General features: G+C 42.2%; 2 protein-coding genes across 2 annotated transcripts; both read left to right on the plus strand.

Moving 5' to 3' along the window:
• Nucleotides 1-1346: 1346 nt before the first annotated feature.
• Nucleotides 1347-12432, plus strand: GTSE1 (G2 and S-phase expressed 1). Its single transcript, XM_042815860.1, has 11 exons — nt 1347-1536; nt 2236-2299; nt 2384-2993; nt 4180-4350; nt 5594-5726; nt 6924-7307; nt 7498-7570; nt 7962-8204; nt 9303-9480; nt 10580-10720; nt 11614-12432. Exons 1-11 carry the CDS (start codon nt 1464-1466, stop codon nt 11695-11697), a joined length of 2154 nt encoding a protein of 717 aa, XP_042671794.1. The 5' UTR covers nt 1347-1463; the 3' UTR covers nt 11698-12432.
• Nucleotides 12433-12540: 108 nt separating this feature from the next.
• TRMU (tRNA mitochondrial 2-thiouridylase) lies at nt 12541-23869 on the plus strand. The gene is made up of 11 exons (XM_042816196.1): nt 12541-12625; nt 12738-12903; nt 14418-14524; nt 14972-15094; nt 16459-16631; nt 17567-17620; nt 18097-18163; nt 19074-19174; nt 20426-20570; nt 20791-20873; nt 22128-23869. The coding sequence occupies exons 1-11, from the start codon at nt 12541-12543 to the stop codon at nt 22272-22274; spliced, it is 1251 nt and encodes a 416-aa protein (XP_042672130.1). The 3' UTR covers nt 22275-23869.
• The last annotated feature ends 1206 nt before the right edge of the window (nt 23870-25075 follow it).

A 25075-nucleotide genomic window follows, 5' to 3' on the forward strand; every position in this document is an offset into this window, starting at 1 on the left:
TCTCCACTCACCACTGAAAAGAGTCTGTCCTCGCCATTCTGCCCCCCACACCTTAGATATTTATAGACCTGGATCAGGTCCCCTCTCAGTCTTCTTTTGTCGAGGCTGACCAGACCCAGTTCACTCAGCCTTTCTTCTTAAGAGAGATGCTCCAGGCCCTTCACCATCTTTGTGGCCCTCCGCTGGACTCTTTCCAAGAGATCTCTGTCTTTTTTGTACTGGGGAGCCCAGAACTGCACGCAGTACATGATTCCATGAAAGAAATAATTGTTGTTGAGCTCTTAGTGAGACATTCTCTAAGTTAACACAGCGCAAGAGAAGAAAGACAGAAGCACAGAATTGGAATTGTGACATCAACAACAGTAATTCAGGGACCCATGAAGAAAATACCAAAGGGAATAGTTATAATATCCTGAGAGAAAAAGCCAGAAGCTGAAAGATAGTAACACTTGAATATTGGCCCATTTTACAAGCAACAAAGCCTGAGAGTTCCTTACCTCACTGACCACCACCTGCCAGGAGAGTCTCCTTAGGAACCTGTGCTGGGGGCTGAGGAGGGAAGGGATGGAGGAGAGCACATCAGTCCTTGTCATGCACTGTGCCTGTAAGCCAGTCAGTAGGACGCTTGCTATGCACTCAGGTTGCATATACATACTGCTTAACGGTGGGAGAGATACCACACTATGCAGACAAATAGAAAGAACATTACAACTTTCTTTTTCTTTTTGTCTGCTTTACAATCTGCAGGCCATGATTACCTGTTGTTATTCAGCTGCTAAGTTCCAATCCAGTGATTCAATCAGTCATACTCAAACACTTCCAGAAGAATACACCACTTGACTTTATTTCTGAGACAGTGTAAGCCCAAATATATCTTAGGAGACGCTAGGAGGCCACGGGCACGCAGCGGAACGCAGAGGCACCAGCTGCACAGCAGGCAGCTCTCTGTGCCGTGCAGATGGCTGAGCGCCGGCATCGCCGTGCAGCGGCTGTGGATCGCCTCAGCGGAGACCTTCAGCAGCCGCCTGACTGTGGCCCCCGGCACCCTGCTTCGGGGGTCCGTGCCGGGGCAAGGGTTGGGCCGCATGGATACAGAAGTCAGTGCCAGCCTCAGCACACTTAACCCGCCCAATTTCCTCCAGCGAAGGTCCCCCGCCAGCACACCCGGCGTGACGTTTCGCTCCCACAGGGCCGCGCGCGGCCGTTGGGAGGCGCCGGCCGACTACAAACCCCACAGTGCTCGGGAAAAGGAGTATCGTTCGAACCTGCCAATGAGAGCGCGCGTCACGCGTCACGTGAGCGGGGCGCGATTTCAAACGCGCAGCCGGCAACGGGGGGCTGCCTCGCGCTCGGCGGCTCCGCAGAGGCGAGTGGTGCGGCGCTCCTCAGCGCCTTCGTTACGTGGGGCTTCTCTCCTAATTGCTGTATTTAAAACCTGCTGCATCACTGTGCTTCCAGACGCTATGGAGGAGGGAAGAGAAATGGCATTGCCTCGCTCCGGGCGTGTGGTGAAGAAACCGAGTGCTTACATGGATGGTAGGTGGAGAAGGTGCTGGGGAGCCCTGCGTGTGGGGAACCCGCATTAGAAGTGGGCGCCGTTCGGACTGCTGGACCTCTTTAATCTGCTGTGTATCCTGTTTTGTGTACTTCTCCTTGCATGGGGCGCTGTCACCAGACTCGTGCTTGGGTGTCCTCGAGACGTTGTGGAGCTCTGGTGTTAATGCACGTGGTGACGTGAGGTCGTCAGCCTGCCCTACGTATCTCTTCTGAGCTCCTCTCTTATCTGTCTGCTGCTGATTCAGTTAATGCTTACTGCGTGAATTGGTTAAAAGGGAAACATTTTTCTTGTAACCTCGTGTTAATGTCCTGTACTGGCCTCAACTAGAAAGGAAATGACTGATAGGACAACTGTGTTGTCATCCAGTTCTTGCTTACATATTCTCACTTCTGTCTTGAAGCTGCTGATAATCATTTTCCACCTCAGATTCCTGTTGTTTCTGTTAAGGATGTTTAGAATTTACTGTTTAGGTCTTTCATGGTATTTGGGCATCTGTCACAATTCTGATCATACTGCTGTGCCTTTAAAATAATCAAAGCATGTTTAAGGTCAAAGAAATCAGTTATTCAAACCTGACAACTAAATGTGCTGTCAGATTCACCAAATTATGAGAACGTAACATAGTCATTTTTATTGCCAATCTCTACTGTGACAAAGTTCTAATGAAGTTGTTATAGTTTCAGACTTTCCTCTTCTGGCTGATGAAAAGTTTGATTTTGACCTTTCACTTTCTCCAGCAAGGTATGCTAATGTAAACAGGTAAATAAATATACCTTTTGAAATGCAGATGAAGTAAGCTCCAGACTGACTTATTTTTCTTCATAGTGGAAGTGAAGATGAAGTCTTTATTGGATCTCTGGGACACAAAGAAAAATGTATTGCTGTCAATATTGAAGCAAAAAGTGCTGAAAGAAAGATGCCTGCTTCTGATGACAAACTCACGTGGAGCACACTTATAGGAGATAAATTTGTGGAGATCTTCAAAGAAGCTCATTTGCTAGCACTGCAGTTAGAAAGTGGAAAGAGTGAAGAGAATAAAATAAGCCAGTCAGAAGAAAATGGAAATGAGACTTCTGAACAATTTGTGGAGGATTTGAAGTCAAAAATGAAAATACTGAAAAGCCATCATATAGAGCAAAGTCCCCGGGCTGTTAAGAGGGAGACATACTGTGTGGGAGATAGCCCTGCCTGTATGCTGCTGCCTTCTTTTCAGAAGGAATCAGATAAACTTCTGTCAGGTGACAAGACTCACATTCTTCATATTCCTTCAGACAAAAGCCCTGTTAAAATTCAGGCAGCTCCTACAGAAATCATCAGTTCGCCTCTGACACAGGAACAGAAAACTAAGGAAAAAACCAAGAAAGCAACAGGCAAACTGCTAATGCCAAAGCTTTCATCTACTCTTGGGAAAAGCAGTATGCTGACTGTAGAAAAGGTATGTCCTCTATGTAACAGTGCTTTCCTTAAACCTGATCTTTGTTACAGAAATGTTTAATCTGTGTACTGATTTTATAAGTGAGCTTTAATCTTCTGAAGTTTCTCTGCTTCTTAAAATGCTCAGGCAGGAAAAGTCCCACACTAGAAAAAGAAAAGTGGGGCAGATATAATATAGCAGCCAACTGGTTTACTTATTGTGACAATGCAGAGTAACTGCTGGCAGACTTGTAATTCTGTTCTGGTTTTGGGAATGCCATCATTCCTGGCTGCTGTTTAAACACTGGTTTTGATGTGGATTTTTTTCTGTGCAACTTGTGCAAAAAAAGATTTTGTGTACTTTTAACTTTTGTTGAAGGAGCTACAGGGAAAAAGCACAACTATTGTGGTATGACAGAAAGACCTTCCTAGTTGAGTTCTCATTCAGTCTACCCTTCTCCAGTCATGGGAAGCACTGATCAGCAGTGTAAGGTTTAAGATTTGGCAACGAGATAAACTGAAAAGAGAAACCTAGGAAAATAGTGAAAGGGAATTGCAAGGAAACAGCTGTTTGTTAGTGGCCTTTGTGCTTACAAATCCAGTCTCTAGACTTTGAAATTTTATTATTCTATACCATATAATTTTAGACTCCATTATGTAGTCCAGATCTTACTGAAAGTGGGATATTGCTCTGTGTGACCCCTCACATAGATAGATAATGGAATAGATGATAGAAAATGGACAATTTCATGGTTTTTTTCAGGTGCTATAAGAAAAATTACAGACTTAATGCTTTCACAGCTAAATTGTACTCTACTACCAGTCTAAATAGGCACTTCAGGTGATGTACTCTGCTATTGTAGTGGCTCATCATTTGCAAGTTTAGAATAAAGCAGAAAAGTATGCATTAAATGGAGACCTCATAGTTGTGAAGTACAACTATTACTGCACATGGTTATATGAAATGTGCTGATTACAGTTGTAGAACTGTCCTTCAGTTGATTTCTCTTATGTGTTCAAGCCTTTTCTAATGCTTAGCAGATGTACTCAGAAGGCAACTTAAACTGTATTGGCCTAGAGACTAAGGGCGTGACTGGATTCAAAGACTTTTTCATTGAGTGCTGGCTCAGTTTCTTAACAAAATGAACAAAAGCTTTAAAGTGGTATACAGAAAAATAGCTTTTAAAATGTTGCATTGAAATTTGCAGGCCAAACCAGGGAAACAGACTAATATTTCTACAAAAAGAGATTTGACCAGCGTGGGATCATCTGAAGATCTAATTTCAGATAAATCAAGTGCTGCTTCAGATGTTTTTGAGTCTTCATTAAGTGGCAGTTCCTCAGTGCAGGACAAAAAAGTCCTTCCTGCTCCAAATAAGGTAATGATGAACATTCTTAACATGACAACAATACTACTTCTCTTTCTGTAAGAAGAAAAACTGAGTATAGTTTATTTTCTAACTTAAAGCTCTATTTTTGTGTTTAATAGGTTTGAGGAAAAGGAGTCCCTGTGCTGTGATTGCTATCTTTAATGGTTTTCTATGTCAATACCACAATGAATATACTTCAGAAAAGCTAGAAGTATGTTGGAATAACAAGCATAGGCATTTTAAAGTATTAACTGCAGATAGTGAGTGGTAATTCTAGGTAAGAAACAAATACTATAGGACAAAGCTGCCATAACACGCATGAACATGCATTAAGTTGTTTTGAAGCTGTAGGTACCTGCACAGCTGCAGTACTGCTTTATGCTTGCTCACAGTGTACTGCTGAAGTTTCCCTGAAAATGGTGCAGGTGGTGTAGGAAGAAGACATGAGGTATGCAGGACACTGAGAGGCCAGTGGAACCTGATGTTTGGTTTGGCTTGTTTGCACTCATGGGGATTGGTTGTCATCTAGCTTGCTCTTTGGAAGGTGGCAGTAGCATATAACAACTAAGCAGGTGATAACAGGTTTACCTGAAGCTACCTGTCCACCCTCATATGACTGCATAGCCCACAGTCCTGGAAAGTGACACAGTGTTGTTATTTAATTTTGTAGAATCACAGAATGGCCTGGGTTGAAAAGGACCACAATGCTCATCCAGTTCCAACCCCCTGCTGTGTGCAGGGTCACCAACCACCAGACCAGGCTGCCCAGAGCCACATCCAGCCTGGCCTCAAATGCCTCCAGGGATGGGGCATCCACAGCCTCCCTGGGCAGTCTGTTCCAGTGCTTCACCACCCTCTGTGTGGAAAAACTTCTTCCTAGTATCTAACCTAAACCACCCCTGTCTCAGTTCCCCCTTGTCCTATCACTATCCACCCTCAAAGTTTCTGATGTAGGATATAACTTCTTCAGGAGTCCTATATAATCCTAATATGAAGATAAGATAAAGGAGATTGTTTTAAGTCTATACTCAGGTTTGTGACAGCAATAAAAATAACAGCCTACTTCAGAAAATTCTTACTTCACTTCTGTATGATATCCAGATGTAGTGAACTATTTCCAGGAGATCTTGTTTTTTAACCTGTTGTAACCCAAGGAAGGAATTTCTCCAACAATCACACGACTGTAACACCACGCAGCAGCCTAGCAGAGTAACATACTAAATACTACTTTTGTCTATGTTCTGTGATTCAGCCTGGTTTAAAAAAAACAAATCTGAAGCTTCCTGGTGTTACCAGTGGTCTCGCAAGGAAAAGTACTTCATCAGTTTCCAGTGTGAGCTCAAATCTGAACTCAAGTTTACCCATTTCTCCCATAGGAAAAAATGGTAAGTACTCTAACTAAAGGTTTGTCTAACAAGTCAGTTTTAAAGTAGATAAGCAACTCTTGTCCCATGGGTCTGAACGTTTTAGTGGCGTCTAGTACATACAATCAGTACAGAATAATTTGAATGCAGAATAAAATCTTGTAGGCTAGCCAAACAAATCCCTATGGATTGAAGATAAATATTAAATTACTTCTACTGCTTGTACTGACTAGATTCCTGTAAGCCTGATACCTACAAGTCTGATGCATCTGACAGCTAGAAAATAAGCAAAACCTCACCAAGTCGGTTTTTGTTGTATGCTGTTTTCTGTTATAGCCAAGCATTTAAGGTCCTGAATGCTGTATGTTTATCAGATTTGAACTATTGATAAAGTCCCACAAAACAACAAAATGAACTGAAGTAGTAAGGTGTGAAGGCTACTTCCAAATTCTGAATTTGTTTAATTCTTAGCTAATAACAGGATGAGTTTTCTTCAGGAAGATGGAAAAAAGCCCAACTCTGGAGAGTTAATTTTTCTATTCAGTTATACTGTAGTAAGGCTATCAATTTGACCCTTACTTTTTTCTCCATTCTTTTGAAGTTACTGTATCCTAAAAACAGTGGTAGTTACAAACACCACAGTTCCTGTAGATCCAGCAAGATTCCAAGCTACAGCAAATTCTTATTGTATACTTTGTTGCTGGGCTGATACTAAGGTTTCTATCAGAAGTTAAGGCTTATTAATAATTTTTTATATGATAGGAAGTATAAAAAGTCAAGATTCGTGCTATAAATGTACAGACTACAAGTAAAAACTGGCAACTGAGAGAAGCCCTTATGGTGTAGTTCAGCCTGTGGTGTTAATCAATGTAACTTAAGCAAACACTGGAGTGGAAAATACTTCAGGAAACAATCCCAAGTCTGGTGAGCAAACATGCTGAAGATGTAACTTATATTGCAAGCTGTTCTGGCATTCCTTGAAGAATATTCTTTTACTTAATTGTACTAATTTATAATTCAGATAGTTGGCAAGGAGAATTTCTAAAGCAGGTATCATTGCTTGAGTGTTCAGGGAGTAAGTTTTCATCTCGAACTTAAGTTGTTTGCTATTAAATTTAAGTGCTGTAGATCACTGTTTTATGCAAGGTTAATTATTTTTATTAATCCAGCTTAGCAATAAACAATGATTCAGAAATGAAACTTAGCTTTCTATTTCAGGGAAATCAAATGCAACTTCAAAAGCTGGTGTGAGTGGCTCTAAACCTTCATCTAGTACAAACAGACAATCTCTGGCCAGACAAACCAGAGTTTCATCTCTGCAGGCTGTCAATACTGAAAGATCCAGCAAGCAAGCAAGATCAGCTAGTACTCCCAAAATATCTAGTGCTGCAAGCTTGGCTAAATCTTCAGCTTCTGCACTAACAGTGCCATCTCAACCTGAAGGCAGTGGAATTCAGAGGCTGAAGTCTTTCCCCAGTCTGCAGAAGCTATGTCAACAAAATAAAGATGGAAGTACAACTAAAGGAAGCCTGTGCCCAAAGCCCAGGGCTAGACATCTGTCAGTTCCTGCAGGTCAAACTCAGGTTCCAGTGAAAGCTGGAGGTAAGCATATGCTTTACGTAGCTGATCTTCTGATTTGGCTCATAAAATCAAAAGTTTCTTTGAGTGCTTGCTCTTTCATCACACTTCTATCCACTGCTCGGTAGGAACAAGTGCTCTAATTGAAAGGTATCTGTAGTTCTGAAAATTAAACATGGATGTGGATAACAAATAACAAAGCATTTCTCTTTAGATTTGACGCCAAATGAGTCAGCAACAAAAGCAACACCATCTCTTGGATTAACATTTTGTGGCAAAGTTGGAAGGTAGGACTGAATGGAATGTACTTTTTTGTATATAACATGGGTAGTCATAGCAACAGTCTTCAAAAGCTCTAAGTTCTTTAAAGGCAAGCTTCTCTAGTCACTTAAGACCATCAAGGTCAGGCTGTGTTAATAATTTCTGAAGTGATTTGGGGAAGGGAGGGGAAATCTACATCCAAAACACTTCAGGAGGAGGATCACCTTTGTATGGCTTAACTACAGTTATTCATAACAATTCTTTTTGAAGTAAAACCCCTACTTTGCCATAGGTATTGATTTCTTGATGATCACCTTTCAGTTACTGATCAAAGGTTAACTGATTTCTATTGTCTGGTAGAATTCTTTGAATGGAACTTTCTAAGAACTTTTGGCTTGTTTGTGTGCCTCTTCTTAGTGCCATGGCAATCAGCACACCCCTGAAAGCTTCTGAAGATGGGATATTTCAGATTCCTTGTGAGAGGCCTGTCTCCATGACTCCTGGCAGCTTGAGACGGTCTGCCTTACCTACACCTGTCCGTCGTATCTCAGGATTTCCAGCAGCAACTCCTAAAACCACACCAAGAACAGTATTTTCTCCACGTGTTGAGTCTGTTCACCAAAGTTCCAGCTTCTCTACCAGAAAGACACTCACAGCTGGGTAAGGAGGAACACCCCCTGCTCTCCAATGCAATGGAGAAGTGAAATCAATGTTGTAGCTAAACTGCTTCTAAATGAAATTTAATGACTTCCAATTTTCAAGGATCTTTTCTCTACCTTTAGAGTAGAACACTAGAACACTTAGATACAGTATAGACCTTGATGTAGATGTATGTCTTGCAATTAGTAAAATACGGTCAGCCTTAAGATCAGTCAACATTAACATCAGTCAACATCAAAGAACTCTAACCTCCTAGGAAGTTATTTGAATTAGTTGAGCTATTGAGCAACTTGAAACTTGTATCATACTCCAGTTGAAGATAGTTGTAGCTGGTGTTCATTTGCTGTTGCCTTTTAATGAGCAGTAGCTGGTTAAATAAAATTCAGTTTTGCTCCTTGTGGTTGCCAATGCTTTTGTAAAATTACTCTGAAGCCTCATCAAAAAGCCAAGGATTTCTCTATTGAATTTTGAAGTGATTTATCTTTCATTTGAAACAATGTCTTGTGCAAGGGAGAGAATCCCTTGCTACTGCTAACTACCCATCTAATTTCTGCAAGGATAATGTTGCTGCCTTCATGCCACAGTCCAGCATCTTCTCACAGGTGCATATACAAGCTTCCTCCAGGGCTGGAGGGTCAAGTACAAACTATGCATAGCTAGTGAATATCTTCTGATTTATTAATTAGCCTAAATTCCCTAAATCGTCTTTTCTTTGACCAATTATAATTTGAGTGCAATTCACTGCCTCTAAAACAACTTTATCATGTAGATTAGACTACAGTTCCTTAACAAAAAAAACCATGTGTGAAGTTTAGGCAGAATGTGTGTGTCAACATAGGCATTTCATAGGATGAAATCTTTAGAGCCATTACCTCATTTCATTGCATATGTAGGTGAAAAATTACAGCATAAGTATTTCACATTGTTCAGGAAGTCAGCGTGCTTTTGGATCTGAAACATATGAAGTCCAAAACTTAGGATAAGGAAAATAAGGAGAAAATGAAGTTAGGGCACTGGGTTTTGTGGAACGCTTTGGCTGTCTTTGTCTTACCTGTCTTTAATTGTTGCTGCTGATTAAAGTACTCATTGCTCTTCTAGTTCTAAACAGGTAAAAGAGACACGGTCATCATCTTCAGAAGATGATCCATCTCCTCCCCCTGTGCTGCCTCTTATGCTTGACTTCTCACCAGAAAAAGCTGTGACAGAAATAGTAGAAGACAAATTAAAAGAGGCTGAAGTACAAAATCAGCTGGCTGAAGAGAGACAAACTAAAGAGGTAAGATAAGAGAATCCATATTTCTACAGAACTAACTACATGAAAATACATGAATTGAAGCTGAGATATGAGCAGAAAAAGCAATTCAGTGCATGTAGTTAAAATAGGTTAGCTCTATGCAGGCACCCTCTAGTGCCTGTTTATAGCAATGACCATCTGCTCTGTGTTCCTACTACAATTCCTCTATTGAAGCTGAATGGTATACTTGCAGATTTCATATTGAAGTTTCACTTCTAGGTGAGTGCTGCAAAATTCTTGTAGATTCAGTTAGGAAAGCACTATCAAGGACAATTCCTATCACAACCATGAGGCCTCTTGGGGGAAAAACATGCACTGTTCTAGAGAAATTGAGTTGCATAGCAGCAAAGCAAGTCTGTGTACAGTGCTTAAGGATTAAACCCCAAATCTCATGTGGCAGAAAAGTTAGTTAACTGTCACACAGTTAATCCACTGAATGCTGTTTCCCCTCTTTCCTGTAGATCTATTGGCTTCCTTTTGAAAGCTGGCACACAACAGGCATTAAGGAGAAAGCTTTCAGAACTAGCAGTTCAGACCTTTAACCTGCCCAAGTGCTATAGATTTACAGAATTCCAGGTGTAGAATAAACCTTGCAGGTGAATTACTCAATGTTATGGCATCAATTCTGTCCCACGTTAGCTGATCTACTGGCAGATGTGAAATGCTGTTCTGGAATTACTTAGTACGTGTATAAAGTAGTTAAACTGGACAAAATGTAACTGAAATCTGGAGCTCTACAGACTTGCTTATGTATTTAAACTGGGTAAATAACATTGCACAATTCTTGTAGTTTAACAACTGTCAATATTTAAGACTTTTCTAAATCTGACTTACAAGTGAAAATATTTTATGTTCCAAAGATCTTTTTCTTTGTCTTGTTGTATTTTCTCTATTTGTGGTAAGAGCCATTGGCAGAACAAAAGCTTTTAATGCTGTAAGCAGAAAATCCTGTAAGAGAAAGACCCGAACTGTAAATAAAACATGACCTGTATGTAAGATAAAATTAATTGCTTAAATTATTTTGAAGAAAACATGGAGAGCAGAGGGGAAAACCTTTTAAGTTTTTTTTTTTTTTTTTAAGGTATTACTGATAGACATTGAAGCAGATAACTCTCTCCCACAAACTTTGGAATGTGGAAGCAGACCTCTGATTGACCTTTCCAATACTCCTGAAGTGAATAAGGTTATTCCTCTGAAGCCTATGTTCTCAGAGCAGATAAAGGTAGGTAATATTTAAGTATTAGGGGTGGGATGGGAAGGGAGTGATGCATATATACTAGCAGGAAAATGTGAGGTGGCCAATATAGCTGTTTGCAGACAGCTCCATGGTAGCATAAGAGCTGTAATAGCAGCTCAGTCAGTTCACAGTACTACATAGCAATGTGCTTTTAAGGAGAGCACAATGTTTGCACATCCATGTGCACTGAACTGGAGCTGAGTGAGCAGGAGGAGGTTGGAGAATGAGAATTTCCTTAAAAATTGCTTCAGGCCTTAAACTGTTCCTGAAGCAGGAAGTGAATGCTGTCTTCTGCAGAGCAGGCATGCTGAGACTCTTGTTTAACCCTTCTCCTAAAGCCCTCCTTAGCTGAAAAATGTATGTTGGAACCCAGTCTAAATCTGACAAGCATTTCTGAGCAAGTGTTTTTCTTTTTGTACACTAGCAGCTTGAAGGTGGACTCCTCGAGATGCTTTCAGATGAGTGGTGGTAACTATGAGAATGTAGTTTTTGACATCAGTTGTACTTGGGATCAATTTAATATCAGACCCTTCAAAGTAACACAGAAGGGGATCACAGGAATCTTCAGGGGCATGTTCAGAGCAGTTCAGAAATGCTTTGCTGTGCCTGGGTTGTACTGTCACTTGAATGTGCATAGCAGTGAAACCTATAAGAAGCCCTTAAGGCTTCAAAGATGAACTTGGGGAACATCCACCTTGTGGGAAGTTTGTGCTTGTCTTAAGAGTAAGCTAGATCTTTAAAACTCTGAACCTTAACACTTGTGTGGTGCTTATATCTGTCCTTTGGTTAGTAACAGGAATCTGAGATTTAAAAAGTAATTGAAATTATCACTACTAATTATGTACAACACCTAAACATAATCATTTTTTTTCTTTCAGTTGATTGATTTGAGCTCTCCTCTTATCACTCTGAGTCCTGATATAAACAAAGAAAATTTGGATTCCCCTCTGCTGAAGTTCTGAACTTGACTCAGAAGATCACAGATGCGAAGAACCCTGCAAGTGTTCACATCCTGCTCTTCCCTTGCACAGCTGTATGAAGATGGATTTAGAATGCATGATAAATTCTATTGCTGCTGTGTTTCTCATGGTCAAAATTATGGGGTTCTTTTCACAGGTAAAATACAACAATGTATTCAAACCTTGTTGGTATGAGCCAGAAAGGAATAATCTCTGTATTGGAAGCCCTTTGGTTTTTTAGTTTCTAACTTGTGCTTTTCCTCCCTCTCCCTTATGTGCAACGAAGATATAATTTAAAGTAAATGAGTTGTTTAATAAATAGTTATACAAAATATGAACAGATGAGCTTGTTTCACTTAGCAAATGTGAACATGCACATAAGGCTGGTAAGTGCAGGTCAAGCTTTTTTAACACAAATTATTTGAAGTCAGGAAACTCTTAACTGTGAATGCAGGTGGAGTACACTGCACACAGCAGTGGGATGACTGCATCTTTCAGAGAAGAAAGGCAGTGTGTTATTGCTGCGTGGTTTGGCCTTGACACATGGAGCTCTAATTTGAACTTCCTTTCAGAGCAGAAAGATGCTTTCCTATCTGAGTTTCCTGGGACATGAACACTTTAAATAAAGGGGTGTAAAATGAAAGTAAAATGCACACAATATTATAACAAGAAGCACGTCGTAGGGACTTGATGTGTGCCCGCTTAACGTATTGACTTAATAAAGTTTATGAAGAGAAACACGTTGCAGCGGCTGGTATTCCTTTAAAAAGCGGTCCCGGCCAGGCCCGGCCCCTTCCGGTGCGGCCGTAACGGCCTCCGCCGGCGGAAGGCTCGGGCTGAGCGACGATGCTGGCGGCGGGGCGGCGCGTGGCCTGCGCCGTGTCGGGCGGCGTGGACAGTGCCGTGGCCGCGCTGCTGCTGCGGCGCCGAGGTGCGGGCCGGGCGGGGGCTGGGTGGGCGCGGGTAACGTGCGCCGAGAGAGGGCCGGAGCGCCGCTCTGCCGGAGCGCCTTGCTCACGCCGAGCCTCGCCTTCCTTCGGCAGGGTACCAGGTGACGGGCGTCTTCATGAAGAACTGGGACCCGCTGGACGAGCAGGGCGCCTGCTCTGTGGACAGGGACTGCGAGGACGCGTACCGCGTGTGCCAGAAGCTGGGCATCCCGTTCCACCAGGTGTCCTACGTGAAGGAGTATTGGAACGAGGTGTTCAGGTGGGCGGCTGCCGGCCGCCGTGTTCGTGCTGCGGGACGTGGGCGAGAACTGCGGGAGGGGCCGGGCATCTGTTGCAGCTCATTTCTTGTATTTCCCACACGCTGCCCTCGCCTTTCTGCAGCCTGAGAAGAAAAAATTAATGGGACGTGGCTCCTCTTTGCTTCTTTGTGCAGTTTGTGCAGAGCGCTGTATGATACGTGCCTGTGTATCGTACTAATCATACTGTAACGCCAGATCATGCTGAAACGTTCCTTCCCCTGCTGTCTGTGCTGGTGAGGCTGCACCTCGTGGGCTGTGTTCAGCTGTGGGATTCTCACTACAAGACAGACATGGAGGCCCTGCAGTGTGTCCAGAGAAGGGCAGTGGAGCTGTGAGGGGTGTGGAGCACAGGAGTGATGGGGAGCGGCTGAGGGAACTGGGGTGGGTCAGTCTGGAGAAGAGGAGGCTCAGGGGAGGCCTTATTGCTCTCTATAACCGCCTGAATGGAGGTTGTGAGGAGGTGGGGGTCGGCCTTTGCTCCCACATAACTAGCAGTTGATGAGAGGGAGAGGCCTCAAGTTGTGCCAGGGGATGTTCAGGTTGGATATCTGATTTACCATAAAGTGATCGTGAAATAGCCCTGCTTCCAACCAATTTGGAACTGATCTCTAAAGAAGACGTTCAGATTTTCTCTTCCCATGAGTATGTCGCACTGTAAGGGAAGTTATGCATGGAAAAAGCTGAGAGCTTTTCTTGGGAGGCAGAAGGAAAGGGGTAGTATCAGTGTAACGATGAAATATCTCTCATATTCAACTTAAGAATGTAAAGGTTGTTCCCTGGATCTTCAATCGCCTTTAAGTAGAGCTGTTGTTACTTTGTCTTGGAAGACACTGAGGAATAGCCCTCTGCATCTCACTGCAATGACATCAGGTTGAGCACAGAATTGTGCAGTCAGTGAAGAATGTGGTCATGGTGTGAGAGAAGGAATAATGGTGTTACAACTCTTGTGGGTTGGGAGGTGACTGCAAGTGATGGTGAATCGATGAACCAGAGACCATAGAGACTGACTTCTGCTTCTCATCATTTGTCAGTACAGCATTTCCAAGCAATTTGCAATTTCCAAGCAAAATTTGACTTGGTTTGTTGCAGAAGCCTTTTTCCTTACTGTCATTGACGAGCTTGAGTTTATTACCTGAAGTCTCTTTTTAAAGGATTATTTATCAAAAACAACCTTTTGTAGGAAGATCTACTAGAGGCCTTGTTTTTTCCTGTGGTCTCCTGGTGTCTCCTCTGAAGGAATGGCAGTTTGATAAGTCAGGGTTGTGAGGACAACATTATGAGTGATTGCTTGACTGTGCCTTCAAGTCTGCTTCCAAGTGTTGTTTCTTACATCTTTAAATTTAACAGATGTTTTGAGTCTTACATGAAATGCTTAGCCTGAGTGGATCTCAAGTTTTCACTGCTTATCTTCCAGACTTGAAGAGTGTTATTCTGTTTATTGGTGTTAATGAACATGTGAATCTTTATTTTACAGTGACCTCTTGAAGGAGTATGAACTGGGGAGGACTCCTAACCCTGACATAGTGTGTAACAAGCATATCAAATTCAACCACTTTCTCCATTATGCTATGGATAACCTTGGTAAGGCGCTTCCAAGTGTGTCAGTTTCAGTGTGTGGTGGGGAGATGCTTAAGTGCTACAGAGTCTTGGAACGGAGGGGAAAAATGGGAATTCACGTGTGTACAGAAATCACCCATCTCTGTGGCAGCATTTCAATATTTGTGAAGTATTCAGTTTTGAATACTGATAAATAGGTAAGGAGCAGATTTAATTTAGGAACACGTATTGACCTCAGCTTTGTGTCTAATTCTTAGGATGGTCCCTGAAGTACAGAAACATGGCTTTCAGCATGCCACCAGATAGCCTGTTATTTAAACAGCAGGAGTGTGATTACTGGCCGTATGAGACTTCTCCATAGGTTTTCTTTCTTCATGATTTTGTTTTCTTTTCATAGATGTTTAAAAGCCTGTTTGAAATGATGAGTTTCAAGTATGTGTCTTTGTGGTGTTTTGTTTTATACCTCACTAGGAGCAGATGCAATTGCTACTGGGCATTATGCTAGAACTTCACTGGAGGACGAGGAGGTTTTCCAACAGAAACATACGAAAAGACCCCGAGAGCTTTTCAGAAACCGATTTGAAGTTAGAAACAGTAAGTAGCATTGTATTTCATCCTAGGGTTGAAAGAAATTTGAACTATATGTATTTTATGTTGCAGTGATTACTCTTTAAACCCCAGTCTCTAGAATGTGGATTGGGCAAACAGGAGATTTGCATTACTGAAAATTACACTGACAGTCAAGTAGTACATTTGCTGATACAGGTGCAGAGGGGTGAAAATAATTAATTCAGAAGTAATCAACATTCTGGAAGGGCTGTCTTCTTCAACTTAAGGAGATGGGGCTGTCTTCTGTGTCCTGGGGAAGTATTTGAAGAAATTATTGTTGAGTACTTCAGTGGGTCCTGTAAAAATTATTTGATATGTTTGTTCTGCTTTAGATTTAAGACCTTTGAAACATGAAAATTAACAACATAGTTTTATATAGCTTTATATGGATCATATATTATTTTGCAGGGGAAAAAAACACAACAGTTTTTCACTCCATAATTCTGCTGTTGCACCTTACTTCTCTATTCCCCTCTGGAAGGCAGAGTAAGGTTCTGCCTGCACTGCAGCTGGGAGGTGTGAGCGCAGCATATGCAGGCATTTCTAAGACTGTGATGCTGAGATCAGCCAAGGGAATATAGCAGCAGCAGGCTTTGCTCTTCACTCTTATAGCCTGCCCTGTGGCCATATGTGATCAGAAGTTTCCACCTGCAGCATGGCAGTTCTGTTATGTCAGTACGTGAGCTGGCTTAGTTACTGCTGCTTGGGTATGGCTCTGCATGGCACTATTGCAGGTTGGATGCTACCTGGCCAATAACTGCTGTGGGCCACAGTGTAATAAGGTGACTCAGATGAAACTCTGGTATAAATGGGAAATGCAGTATACCCAAAGGGAAAGAAACTTGCAAGCTACCACTCTTGCAAAGTTGTCCCAGTAATGTTGGCATGTTAATGCTTCCTTGGCTTTCACATCTCTCCTGAGATCGTCCAGTGGGAATAACTGCTGATTGTTTAAGTCACTGATGTATGGCAATGTAAGTTCAGTGGAAAATATGTTTTTAATTAACAGTGTGCTCTAGAATGTTTAAATACTGGTTCTGTCTTTCAAATGAAATGTGAACGTTGTCTTCATCTTTTATAGCATTAATGGTCTTGGCAGTGAAACTTCCAGTAGAATATAGATGGGGCAATGTATGAATTTCTACAAAATCAGAATATTTCTGTACCTTTTCAGTGGTGAGAAAATAAACGTTCTCAATTAGATTTTGTACACCTTGCCCAAATGCTGTCTTTTGCTTGTGTTTGGAAGTAGTAAAACTGAAATGTTGGTTATTGAACAAAATGCTGAAGGAAGTTTGACCATTAAAGGCAGCAGTTATGTTGATTGTTTTGTGTTTTATACTTTGCAGCTGTAAAACTCCTTCAAGGAGCTGACCTCTTCAAAGACCAGACCTTCTTTCTGAGTCAGATCTCACAGGATGCTTTGAGGAAAACCATTTTCCCTTTAGGGGATTTAACAAAAAGCTTCGTAAGGAAGATAGCATCAGAACATGGCCTTCATCATGTGCTAAAGAAAAAAGAGGCATGGTAACACTTAAACTTTTTTGATTTCTATTTCTCTCTAAAATGGACTTTCTGATCTTTTTGAACCTTAATCTCTGACAAATCAGCTGTTTCCATGAACAACAATAGAATAGGTTGGGAACTGTTTTCATCATTGTCTGCCTGCTTTCAGGCATTTTATGTGTTCCTGGTTAGTTCTGTATTGTAGTTTGCAGATAATTTATGGGCCACTACATCTCAGAAGAGCCAAGATGAACACGAATGTGATAGGAAGCTGTAAGGAAAACATTCTTTGTTACAGCAGATGAGAAGCCTTGGTCTTTACTCTCCATAGCTTTCAAAGATTTCATCTCTGTCAGTAGGTTTGAATATGTTTTCACATAACTGGGTTGTGCTGTTTTTCTACAGTTTGTTTTTTCAAGGGAAGTTCTGCATCCCTGACTAAGAACATTTCATGATTTAATCCTAGAAAGCACAATGCAGCCAGCAGTTGTATGCTGATACAGCCTTGATTGCCTTAAATGTATTCATCCACTGTGAATGTTTTATCTGAAGAATGTAGAAAGTAACTGTAAGGAAAAGGAAGGCCTGGTTGTCTGTGGAAGCTTTTCTTCTTGACAAGTCTGTGACTATATAATGTGTGTTTTGTATGTTAATCTGAAAAGAGACTTCTGACTGTAATCTACACACAGTATGATCACCAGTGTTAATGCATGTCTTTACTGAACATATGTTCAGTATTTGTTTCTCTTTTGTGCTCATGGCTCTCACTGATGCTGTGTACTGGTAGTTTCCATATGCTGGAGATGTTGTGGATTTGTTCGTTTCATGGGATCCCCTGATAGTTTTCAGTGCCTAAGGAAAAAAATCCATCTGGCACAGATAAGCAATAGATATTTTTTTCAACGTATTTCTCTGCTTTTACATGGATTCAGTTCCACATTTCTTTTTCAGAGCATGGGAGTCTGCTTTATTGGTGAAAGAAACTTTGAAAAATTCCTGCTTGAGGTGAGTAACGTTAGCTCTATGGTCATCTCCATGTTATGTTCTTCTGTCTGTGGCAGCATCTCAAACAGCTCCTGTCTGCTGCTCAGGAGTGATGGCCCACCTCCCTCTGAATTCCTGAGAAGCTGAAGCCAACAGCCTGTTCCAGGCAGCTTGCTCCTCCACCTGTGTGCAGTCTGTAGCATCAAGTCACAGGCAGGCTCCAATGGGTGGCTGGGATATGAGAGGGGCAGATGGCTGAACCCTGCTATTGCATGACATAAATGAGCACGGGGGGAGTGAAGCACAAGCGGTCACTGCTGCTAGGGACTCCCCTCCTGCTTTTTTCCCTCAAGCAGCATCAGCAAAGAGGCAGTGAACTGTGCTGGTAGAGATACGTGTTGGAAAGCCATTTTTCTGAGTCTAGGAGAATGTAGTAGCAGAGCTTTTGAGGGTTTTTTGGAGCCTTCTTATGACTTAAATCTCTTCCTCTTTGGCAGTATTTAGAACCTCAGCCAGGTAACTTTGTTTCTGTTGAAGATAAGAAGGTGATGGGAACACACAAAGGTAATGGGCTGACACCCTAATAACTGCTTTTAGATAAATGGAGCAATATTGCTCATGGTTAGAGGGACAAATCCTGGGGAATTCCAAACCAGTCTGCAGACTTTTTCCAATTGGAATACTCTAACAACTCGTGGAAAACTGGCATTGCACAGCACGTAGAGCCTTGTACTGCAACTGAGTATTTAATGTAGTTCTATGTTGCAATATAGTAGATGATAATTCTATTAGAATTACTCTGTTGGTACTCAGTGACTGTTAATTTAATACCAAGAGGCAATTTTGCTCATAATTCTTTTGAAATGAGAGCGCTTCAGTTCCAAATTCTTTAGTATCTAAATTTTGCAGAAAAAATCTGCACCTCAGTGATGTATTGTCCACATTTGGTAATATCATAGAATTATAGAATCCTTGGAGCTGAAGGGGACCTGTGAAGGCAGTGTAGTTCAACTCCCTGCAGTGAGCAAGGACAGCACAGTCCTGCTGTGCAGCTGCTTTGGTGCACTTTGCTCACTTTGTGGTTCTGGCTGCCAGAACTGAGCTCCTGTCCCAGGCTGCATATGGAAGTAGGATGTTCTCCTGGGACAGAAAATAGCAGGGGGAGCTGGTAAGGCTGAGTGATGGCAAAACCACCAAGTGTAACAGAAATAGAAAACTGTCATTGACAACCCTTCAGAATACCACAATAGAAACAGCAAAGTGTGAAATCACGTGCTTCGGGATGCGAGCGTTCAAGTAGATGCTGGCTTAATTTGTAATTGGCACACTTGTCTAAGGTGATTTGGGTTGTTATTATTCCTTGTTTAGTGATAAATCTTTGGGGAAACACTTCTAATATATGTTGGGTTTTGTTGTTGTTTTTAAAGTAAATATTAAAGGATGCTAACAGCATTACGTTTGCATATTCCTTTAGGTTGGTTCCTGTACACAATAGGCCAGAGGGCAAGACTGGCAGGCCAGCAGGATGCGTGGTTCGTTGTAGATAAAGATGTCAGCACTGGAGATATCTTTGTGGTGAGTTAATTAACACTGCTGTTAATGACTGACACAAGCATTCCATGACTTCTGCTGTGCGGAATGCGATCCTCACTTGGGCAGAGTTCTTGGCTTTCCTGCTGGGGGAGACAAGCAGCAGCTAGCGCAGCGTGCACAGCTTTGGGGCATCTTGTCCAAACTGGCTTTTGGTGAGCAGAGAATTGTTTCAGGTTTTGGCAGTGAGATTTTTCCAAACAAATGGCAAATGCTGAAATGAATCAGCCAGTCTGCGGAGTTCTCTTTTTTTCCCCCTAACGCATAAGAGTTTGTTGTATTGTCATGGCACAGTGCACAAAATGTGTATTCTTTTGGTTTACTGTGTTTTGCTATTTTCTTTTTCCAGTGAAGGAAGTAGCAGCCGTGAATACAGCTTCATCATCTTGAAAGCTGAGGCAGAATATAATGCTGCGAATTGTTGATGTCCTAATGACTATCTTAGGAGATGGATGGAGTTCTGCAGCTCGCCTGCTTTGTTAGTGTTCTTGCTGCTGTTGTGAAAGCTATTATTCTAACTCTGATACCGATGAGATTAGAGTGGTGTGTTGCTATTTGTTTATGTGCCTGGGGGAAAACAAATGTAATCTCCCAGTTCTGAGGGTAGTCCGTCTCCAGAAATGAGATACTGAATATTTGAGTGATAGTATAGCCTACATTGTAAATATAAATTGTCTGGAGGATTATTATTTTTGACAAATATAGCTGGAAAAATAGCTGGAAATCTACATGTCTACACCACAGTGTAGTAACAGGAGATAGTGCCATAAAATAAGCTAGCTCAGATAGGAAGGTGATGTTTTAAATCAGTCATTTAATGTAAGTATATTCAAAAATAGTTTGTAACTTTTGTTCTCCTGGTTTTGTTTGCCATAATGGGCCCAAACAGGGATTGTTTTTTAATGAGAATTTGAAGGGCAGCGAGGTAGCAGCTTCCTGAAGTGGTATAGGGAGCGCAGTAGACATCCAAACTGAGCCCAAAGAAGGCAGAAATGTGATTGGTTGGAGGCAACAGAGAAGAAGTGAGACAGCCCAGGGGTGTATAAGGTTTACTTTAGCATATTAAGGCTTCCACCTGGAAGCTGATTAAGTGCTATTAGTGCTTGTTTTCTTGCTTATTTTGCCTTTATTTTGTTATGGCTTGATGCTGCTTCTGTATTTCATGCTTTATATCTCAATGGTTGTAAGTTCTTTGGTAAAAATAACCTCACCACGAAATGAATGTTGTATTTCAAGGCACCATCAACGGATCACCCTGCTTTGTACAGAGACTTACTGAGGACAAATCGAGTGCATTGGATAGCAGAGGAGCCACCTGCAGAGCTCGTTAGAGATAAAATGATGGAGTGTCATTTCAGGTTTCGGCACCAGATGGCACTGGGTAATCAAACTTTGGTTTGTTTTCTCTTATTTTGTTTTGCTGGTGAAATGGTGGTAGTGTGATCAGTGTTGTTTTGCAGATATAGCTGAAATATTTTGGATCCTTGTGAAACAGTTCTTTGCAGTAGCGTTGTTTTGACTTAGATCTGTTTAACTCAGTGATGGAAGTTTTTGTGGGAACCTAAGAACTGAGTGGCAGGTGTTTGGATTTTCTCCCTCAGTGCCCTGCGTGCTGACGCTAAACCAAGATGGGAGCGTGTGGGTGACACTGGTGAAGCCAGCAAGAGCTCTCACTCCTGGACAGGTAAGTTGTTGGAAGTGATTTTTTTTACTTTGGGGGTTTTAAGGTAAAATAGAGTGATTGGTAAAACAGCAGTGCTGTTAATAGCTGGAACAAAATAATTTTCATATGAAAATACCATGTGAGAGCAGTTAATCCCATTCTGGCTATTCATCCTCTATTCTATGAAGAGTTTTTTTTTTGCAGTTTTAAGTCTGTTGTTATCCATGTATCATGAGAGGCTGACTTATCAATTTCAGAAACATACTGAACAGTCTCTGGTTATCAGTTATATATGTGGAAAAGGTATCTATTCCTGTCCTCAAGAAACAGATTATAAAAGTCATTAGTTTGGTAATTGGCTGCATAATGTAGTTTTAATGTTCAAATTCATTTAGCGAGGATCTGCATTCAGCACGTTGCATTCTCCCAGAACAGCAATGAGAAGGGGTAATGGGCAGTGGTGCCTCTCAAAATCCTAGAATGGCCTGGGTTGAAAAGGACCACAGTGATCATCCAGTTTCAACCCCCTGCTGTGTGCAGGGTCGCCAACCAGCAGACCAGGCTGCCCAGAGCCACATCCAGCCTGGCCTTGAATGCCTCCAGGGATGGGGCATCCACAGCCTCCTTGGGCAGCCTGTTCCAGTGCGTCACCACCCTCGGTGTGAAAAGCTTCCTCCTAATATCTAACACCTAAACCTCCCCTGTCTCAATTTAAAACCATTCTGCTTTGTTCTACCACTGTCCACCCTCATAAATAGCCATTGCCCCTCCTGTTTATATGCTCCTTTCAACTGGAAGCCCACAATGAGGTCTCCATGGAGCCTCCTCCGAGCTAAACAAGCCCAGTTCCCTCACCCTTTCTTCATAGAAGAGGTGCTCCAGCCCTCTGATATCTTATGGCCCTCCTCAGGACCCGCTCCAAGAGTGATGTAGATGAAAAGTCATTCTGAGATTCATCAGGATGAGTGTTAATATAAGGGTACACCGCAATGCATTGTAAACTAGAGGCTCTCAGACGTTTAATGCATAGCCTCTCCCACCCCAAAACTGGGGCCTCTGGGGTACATGGAGAAGCAAGAGGTTTGTAACAGAGGGGTGAGGATAAGGGAAGTGAGCTGAGCTGAGAAGAGTCCCACCGGGGTGGAGGGTGGGAGTGAGGAACCACGGAGTGCCTGCTTAGAGCAGGTGCAGATGTATGCACTCCCTGTCCAACAGCTCTCGTGCAGCCTGCATTGCTTGCTGTGTGAAAAGGCTCTGCCTGTGTTCATCTCCTAGTTTGCTGTGTTCTACAAGGGTGATGAGTGCCTGGGCAGTGGGAAGATCCTGAGGCTGGGCCCATCGGTGTTCACCATGCAGCAGGGCAGAAACCGAGAGGAGGGTACCAAGAAGGAAGATATTGACAAGGTCGAACCAGCAACATAGCAATTGGCTTTGTTCATTGAAGGACATTTGGATAATTTGCTGCCTGACAGTAAAAAAAACAATGGTAAACATCTTCTTTGTGGATCTGAATACTCTGAAGGTTGAATGTCTGGTCCCAGCTTTGCTGTTAGCACACAACAGCTTTGGAGCAAAAGCGAACTTGGCACAAGGTTATTGAAGTGTGTGATGATATTTGTGCTGATACATACAAGAGAATGTCTTAGAGTTGTTTTATAACAGAAGTTGCACATATAAAAAGAATAAGGTGTGAAATCATAACCTTGTATTTTATGCAGAAGTGAAATATCTTTTACTTACCTGAAGGTAGCTGTTTCCAGGAAAAGTACACGTTGTTCCTACAGTAGATGTATGCACGTGCATCAAACTCTGGGGAAGGAATGAAAGGTGTTTAAGCCCAGCATTTTGTCTGAACGCTGAGCAACGGGTATTTATTTTTAATTAGATATAGTTTTATAAAAAATGTTCTAGATTCTGAAACTGTACTAAGCAGTGCTTTGAAATGTTTGTTACTCAGAATTACAAATCTAGGAGCTTGAAAACAGTCATGGTATTTCCATCTTTCACCCAATTTTTTGTTAAATGCTGGAAAAAAGCCTACACTGTCATGCTTCAGAAAAATGCAAAAATTCATACATGTTTCCTTCTTATACAGCTATCTTATGTAGACCAGATAAGAGTTCAATCTCAGATCATGCCGTGTGTCAAAAGGAGTGGCATTAGGAAGAACCAAATGCCCCTTTCCAAGTTATTTGCATTAAGAACTGAGTGCATTTTGAGGACACTCTGTGCTTTCAACAAAGCTTTATTACAGCAAGCCCACAAAAATAAGGTCCTGTATTTCCACACAGAAAATAACTCATTAAAGCACAGCTATGGAGGAGCAAGACTTATTAAGTGGGTGTAGAATTTTGAAACTGCATCCAATTTGGGCAGTAGTAAAGCTCTGACATGAATAGATCTTTTCAGCTGATTTGAAGGCTTGGATTACATGTAGCATTCTCTCCTCTTCTGTTGTCTAAGCATCTTCTAAGAATTTCTTTTATCCCTTTTTGTCAGAACAGATTAAAATAGTCTCTTTTCTCCAAAGTGTGTCTGTGGAGTGGGGGGGAGGATGGGAAGAAGGCACTGATCATTGTCCACCTGCTGGTCTGGTGAAGTTAAGCACAATTCATATAGAAAAAATAGAACATAGAATATATACAATATAGAAAAAATCTAGACTGTTAAAATCTTTTATATTTATTTGACATTACTGTAGATCTGGGGAGAAAAGCCATCGTTTTTCACTGGTGCTGCAATCAATTCAGTTTAAAAGTCTGTGTTCAGAGGACATATCCACGTGCAGGGTAATGGTGAATATTTAATGCCTCGTGTCAGCTCTTGGTTTGTGCTTGGTTGTGTTATGGGTCTTGGTCTCAATGATGTATGTTCCCAGTGTTTCTCTTGTCTCTCCTGAAACTTTGGTCTTTGCAAAATGTGGTATTAACTACTGAGGTGTTAATGATGTTTTCCTCATCTGATTTTTCCTGTGAATGTCCCAATTAAAATCTTCACAAATGCTTTGTGTAATGCTACAGTGGTCTCTCTTATTGCATCATCTGATATTGCATTCAGATGTGCTGTTGGTAGAGGTAGCTGTGCAAGTACAAGAAAAGGGACACAGCCATTTCTGTGTCTTCAGAATTCACTTTCTTTCCAATTCCCGAGATGGCAGAGCTTGGTAGACACCTCTGGCAAACATGTGATCCAACTGCAGGTTCAGGCAGATCACGTTGTTCTCACCAGCTCTGCCACGTCCCAGGCTGCTGCCCTCGTGCTGTGGCTGCTGGTGACACAGCCCTCCCCAGCGCCCCCCTCCTGTGGTCAAGGAGCCACATGGGTCCATGGGTCGCTTGCCTCCACAGCCACTCAGACTGCATCTCACTCCCCAGAGGCTGATGTAGAGATGGCATTTTTGAAAGCAAACCCTGCGTTGTCACACTGCTTTGGGTGTGGGGGTGTGATGAACGCCGGCCTCTGGGTTTGGTCTGCTCAATCTCCAGGATGTTTTTTCCTTCCTCTTTTCATATGCCTTTGTGTTACTAACTGTACAACGCCGCCCAGTAAACTTGAGAATGGAAAATATTATGGGCATTCTGGATAGCTTTACAGCACACAGATTTATTTCTTCAATACCAAAGGGCTTCAAACTCACTTGGGAAATATTAAGTCCCTAGAACACCGACATACTCAGAGAGGTGGCCCTGAATCAGATGCTGCCTGCAGAGATAAAATGTGCCCACGGACTGCCTGGTGCTGGACTTGGTAACTCCATGGCACCCTTCCATGCAGTAGCACCAGCTTTGGAGGGAGCTCCCAGGAAAACATCAGCCTTACAATTGCAGGGCACCAGTGCCATGGGGAAAAGCCACAGGAAACCTACTTGCATCCCAATATTTTGTTAAGAGCGATCTGATAGGGCTGCCCTGTCCTGGAGCTCTCCAGTTATGCTGTAGATGCTGGGTGAGGAGCTGCATGAAATCACATGCACCAAAGAAGGATGAATTATGGAGAGAAAAATGACAGCAACGTGCTATAACTAGATATGCTGAGGTGCTGGATTAACTGCAGGTTTTATTTTAATCCAGTTACTTAAGGCGGGAGCTTTTGGAGAGTACACACATTTATATCCATCACTCCTCCCTAGGGGTGCATGAAAGGCTCTGCAGGCTGTGTCATGCCAGCCAGAGCTGAGGGGCAGGGGAGCTGTGCTGGAGGATTTGCTGCATGTAATGAGGCTG

This window comes from Centrocercus urophasianus, unplaced genomic scaffold (genome assembly GCF_019232065.1).
Source record: "Centrocercus urophasianus isolate 14NV4802_14NV808 unplaced genomic scaffold, USGS_Curo_1.0 seq_15, whole genome shotgun sequence".
Taxonomy (NCBI): Eukaryota; Metazoa; Chordata; class Aves; order Galliformes; family Phasianidae; genus Centrocercus; species Centrocercus urophasianus.

Excerpts from the sequence above, each read along its gene's own strand:
- GTSE1 (XM_042815860.1), top strand. The coding sequence starts at position 1,464 with ATGGAGGAGGGAAGAGAAATGGCATTGCCTCGCTCCGGGCGTGTGGTG. Across the intron at positions 2,300-2,383 it reads CTTTCACTTTCTCCAGCAAG|TGGAAGTGAAGATGAAGTCT; the intron begins GTATGCTAATGT and ends TTTTCTTCATAG. Across the intron at positions 4,351-5,593 it reads TCCTTCCTGCTCCAAATAAG|CCTGGTTTAAAAAAAACAAA; the intron begins GTAATGATGAAC and ends TCTGTGATTCAG.
- TRMU (XM_042816196.1), top strand. The coding sequence starts at position 12,541 with ATGCTGGCGGCGGGGCGGCGCGTGGCCTGCGCCGTGTCGGGCGGCGTG. Across the intron at positions 12,904-14,417 it reads TATTGGAACGAGGTGTTCAG|TGACCTCTTGAAGGAGTATG; the intron begins GTGGGCGGCTGC and ends TTTATTTTACAG. Across the intron at positions 17,621-18,096 it reads TTGAAAAATTCCTGCTTGAG|TATTTAGAACCTCAGCCAGG; the intron begins GTGAGTAACGTT and ends CCTCTTTGGCAG.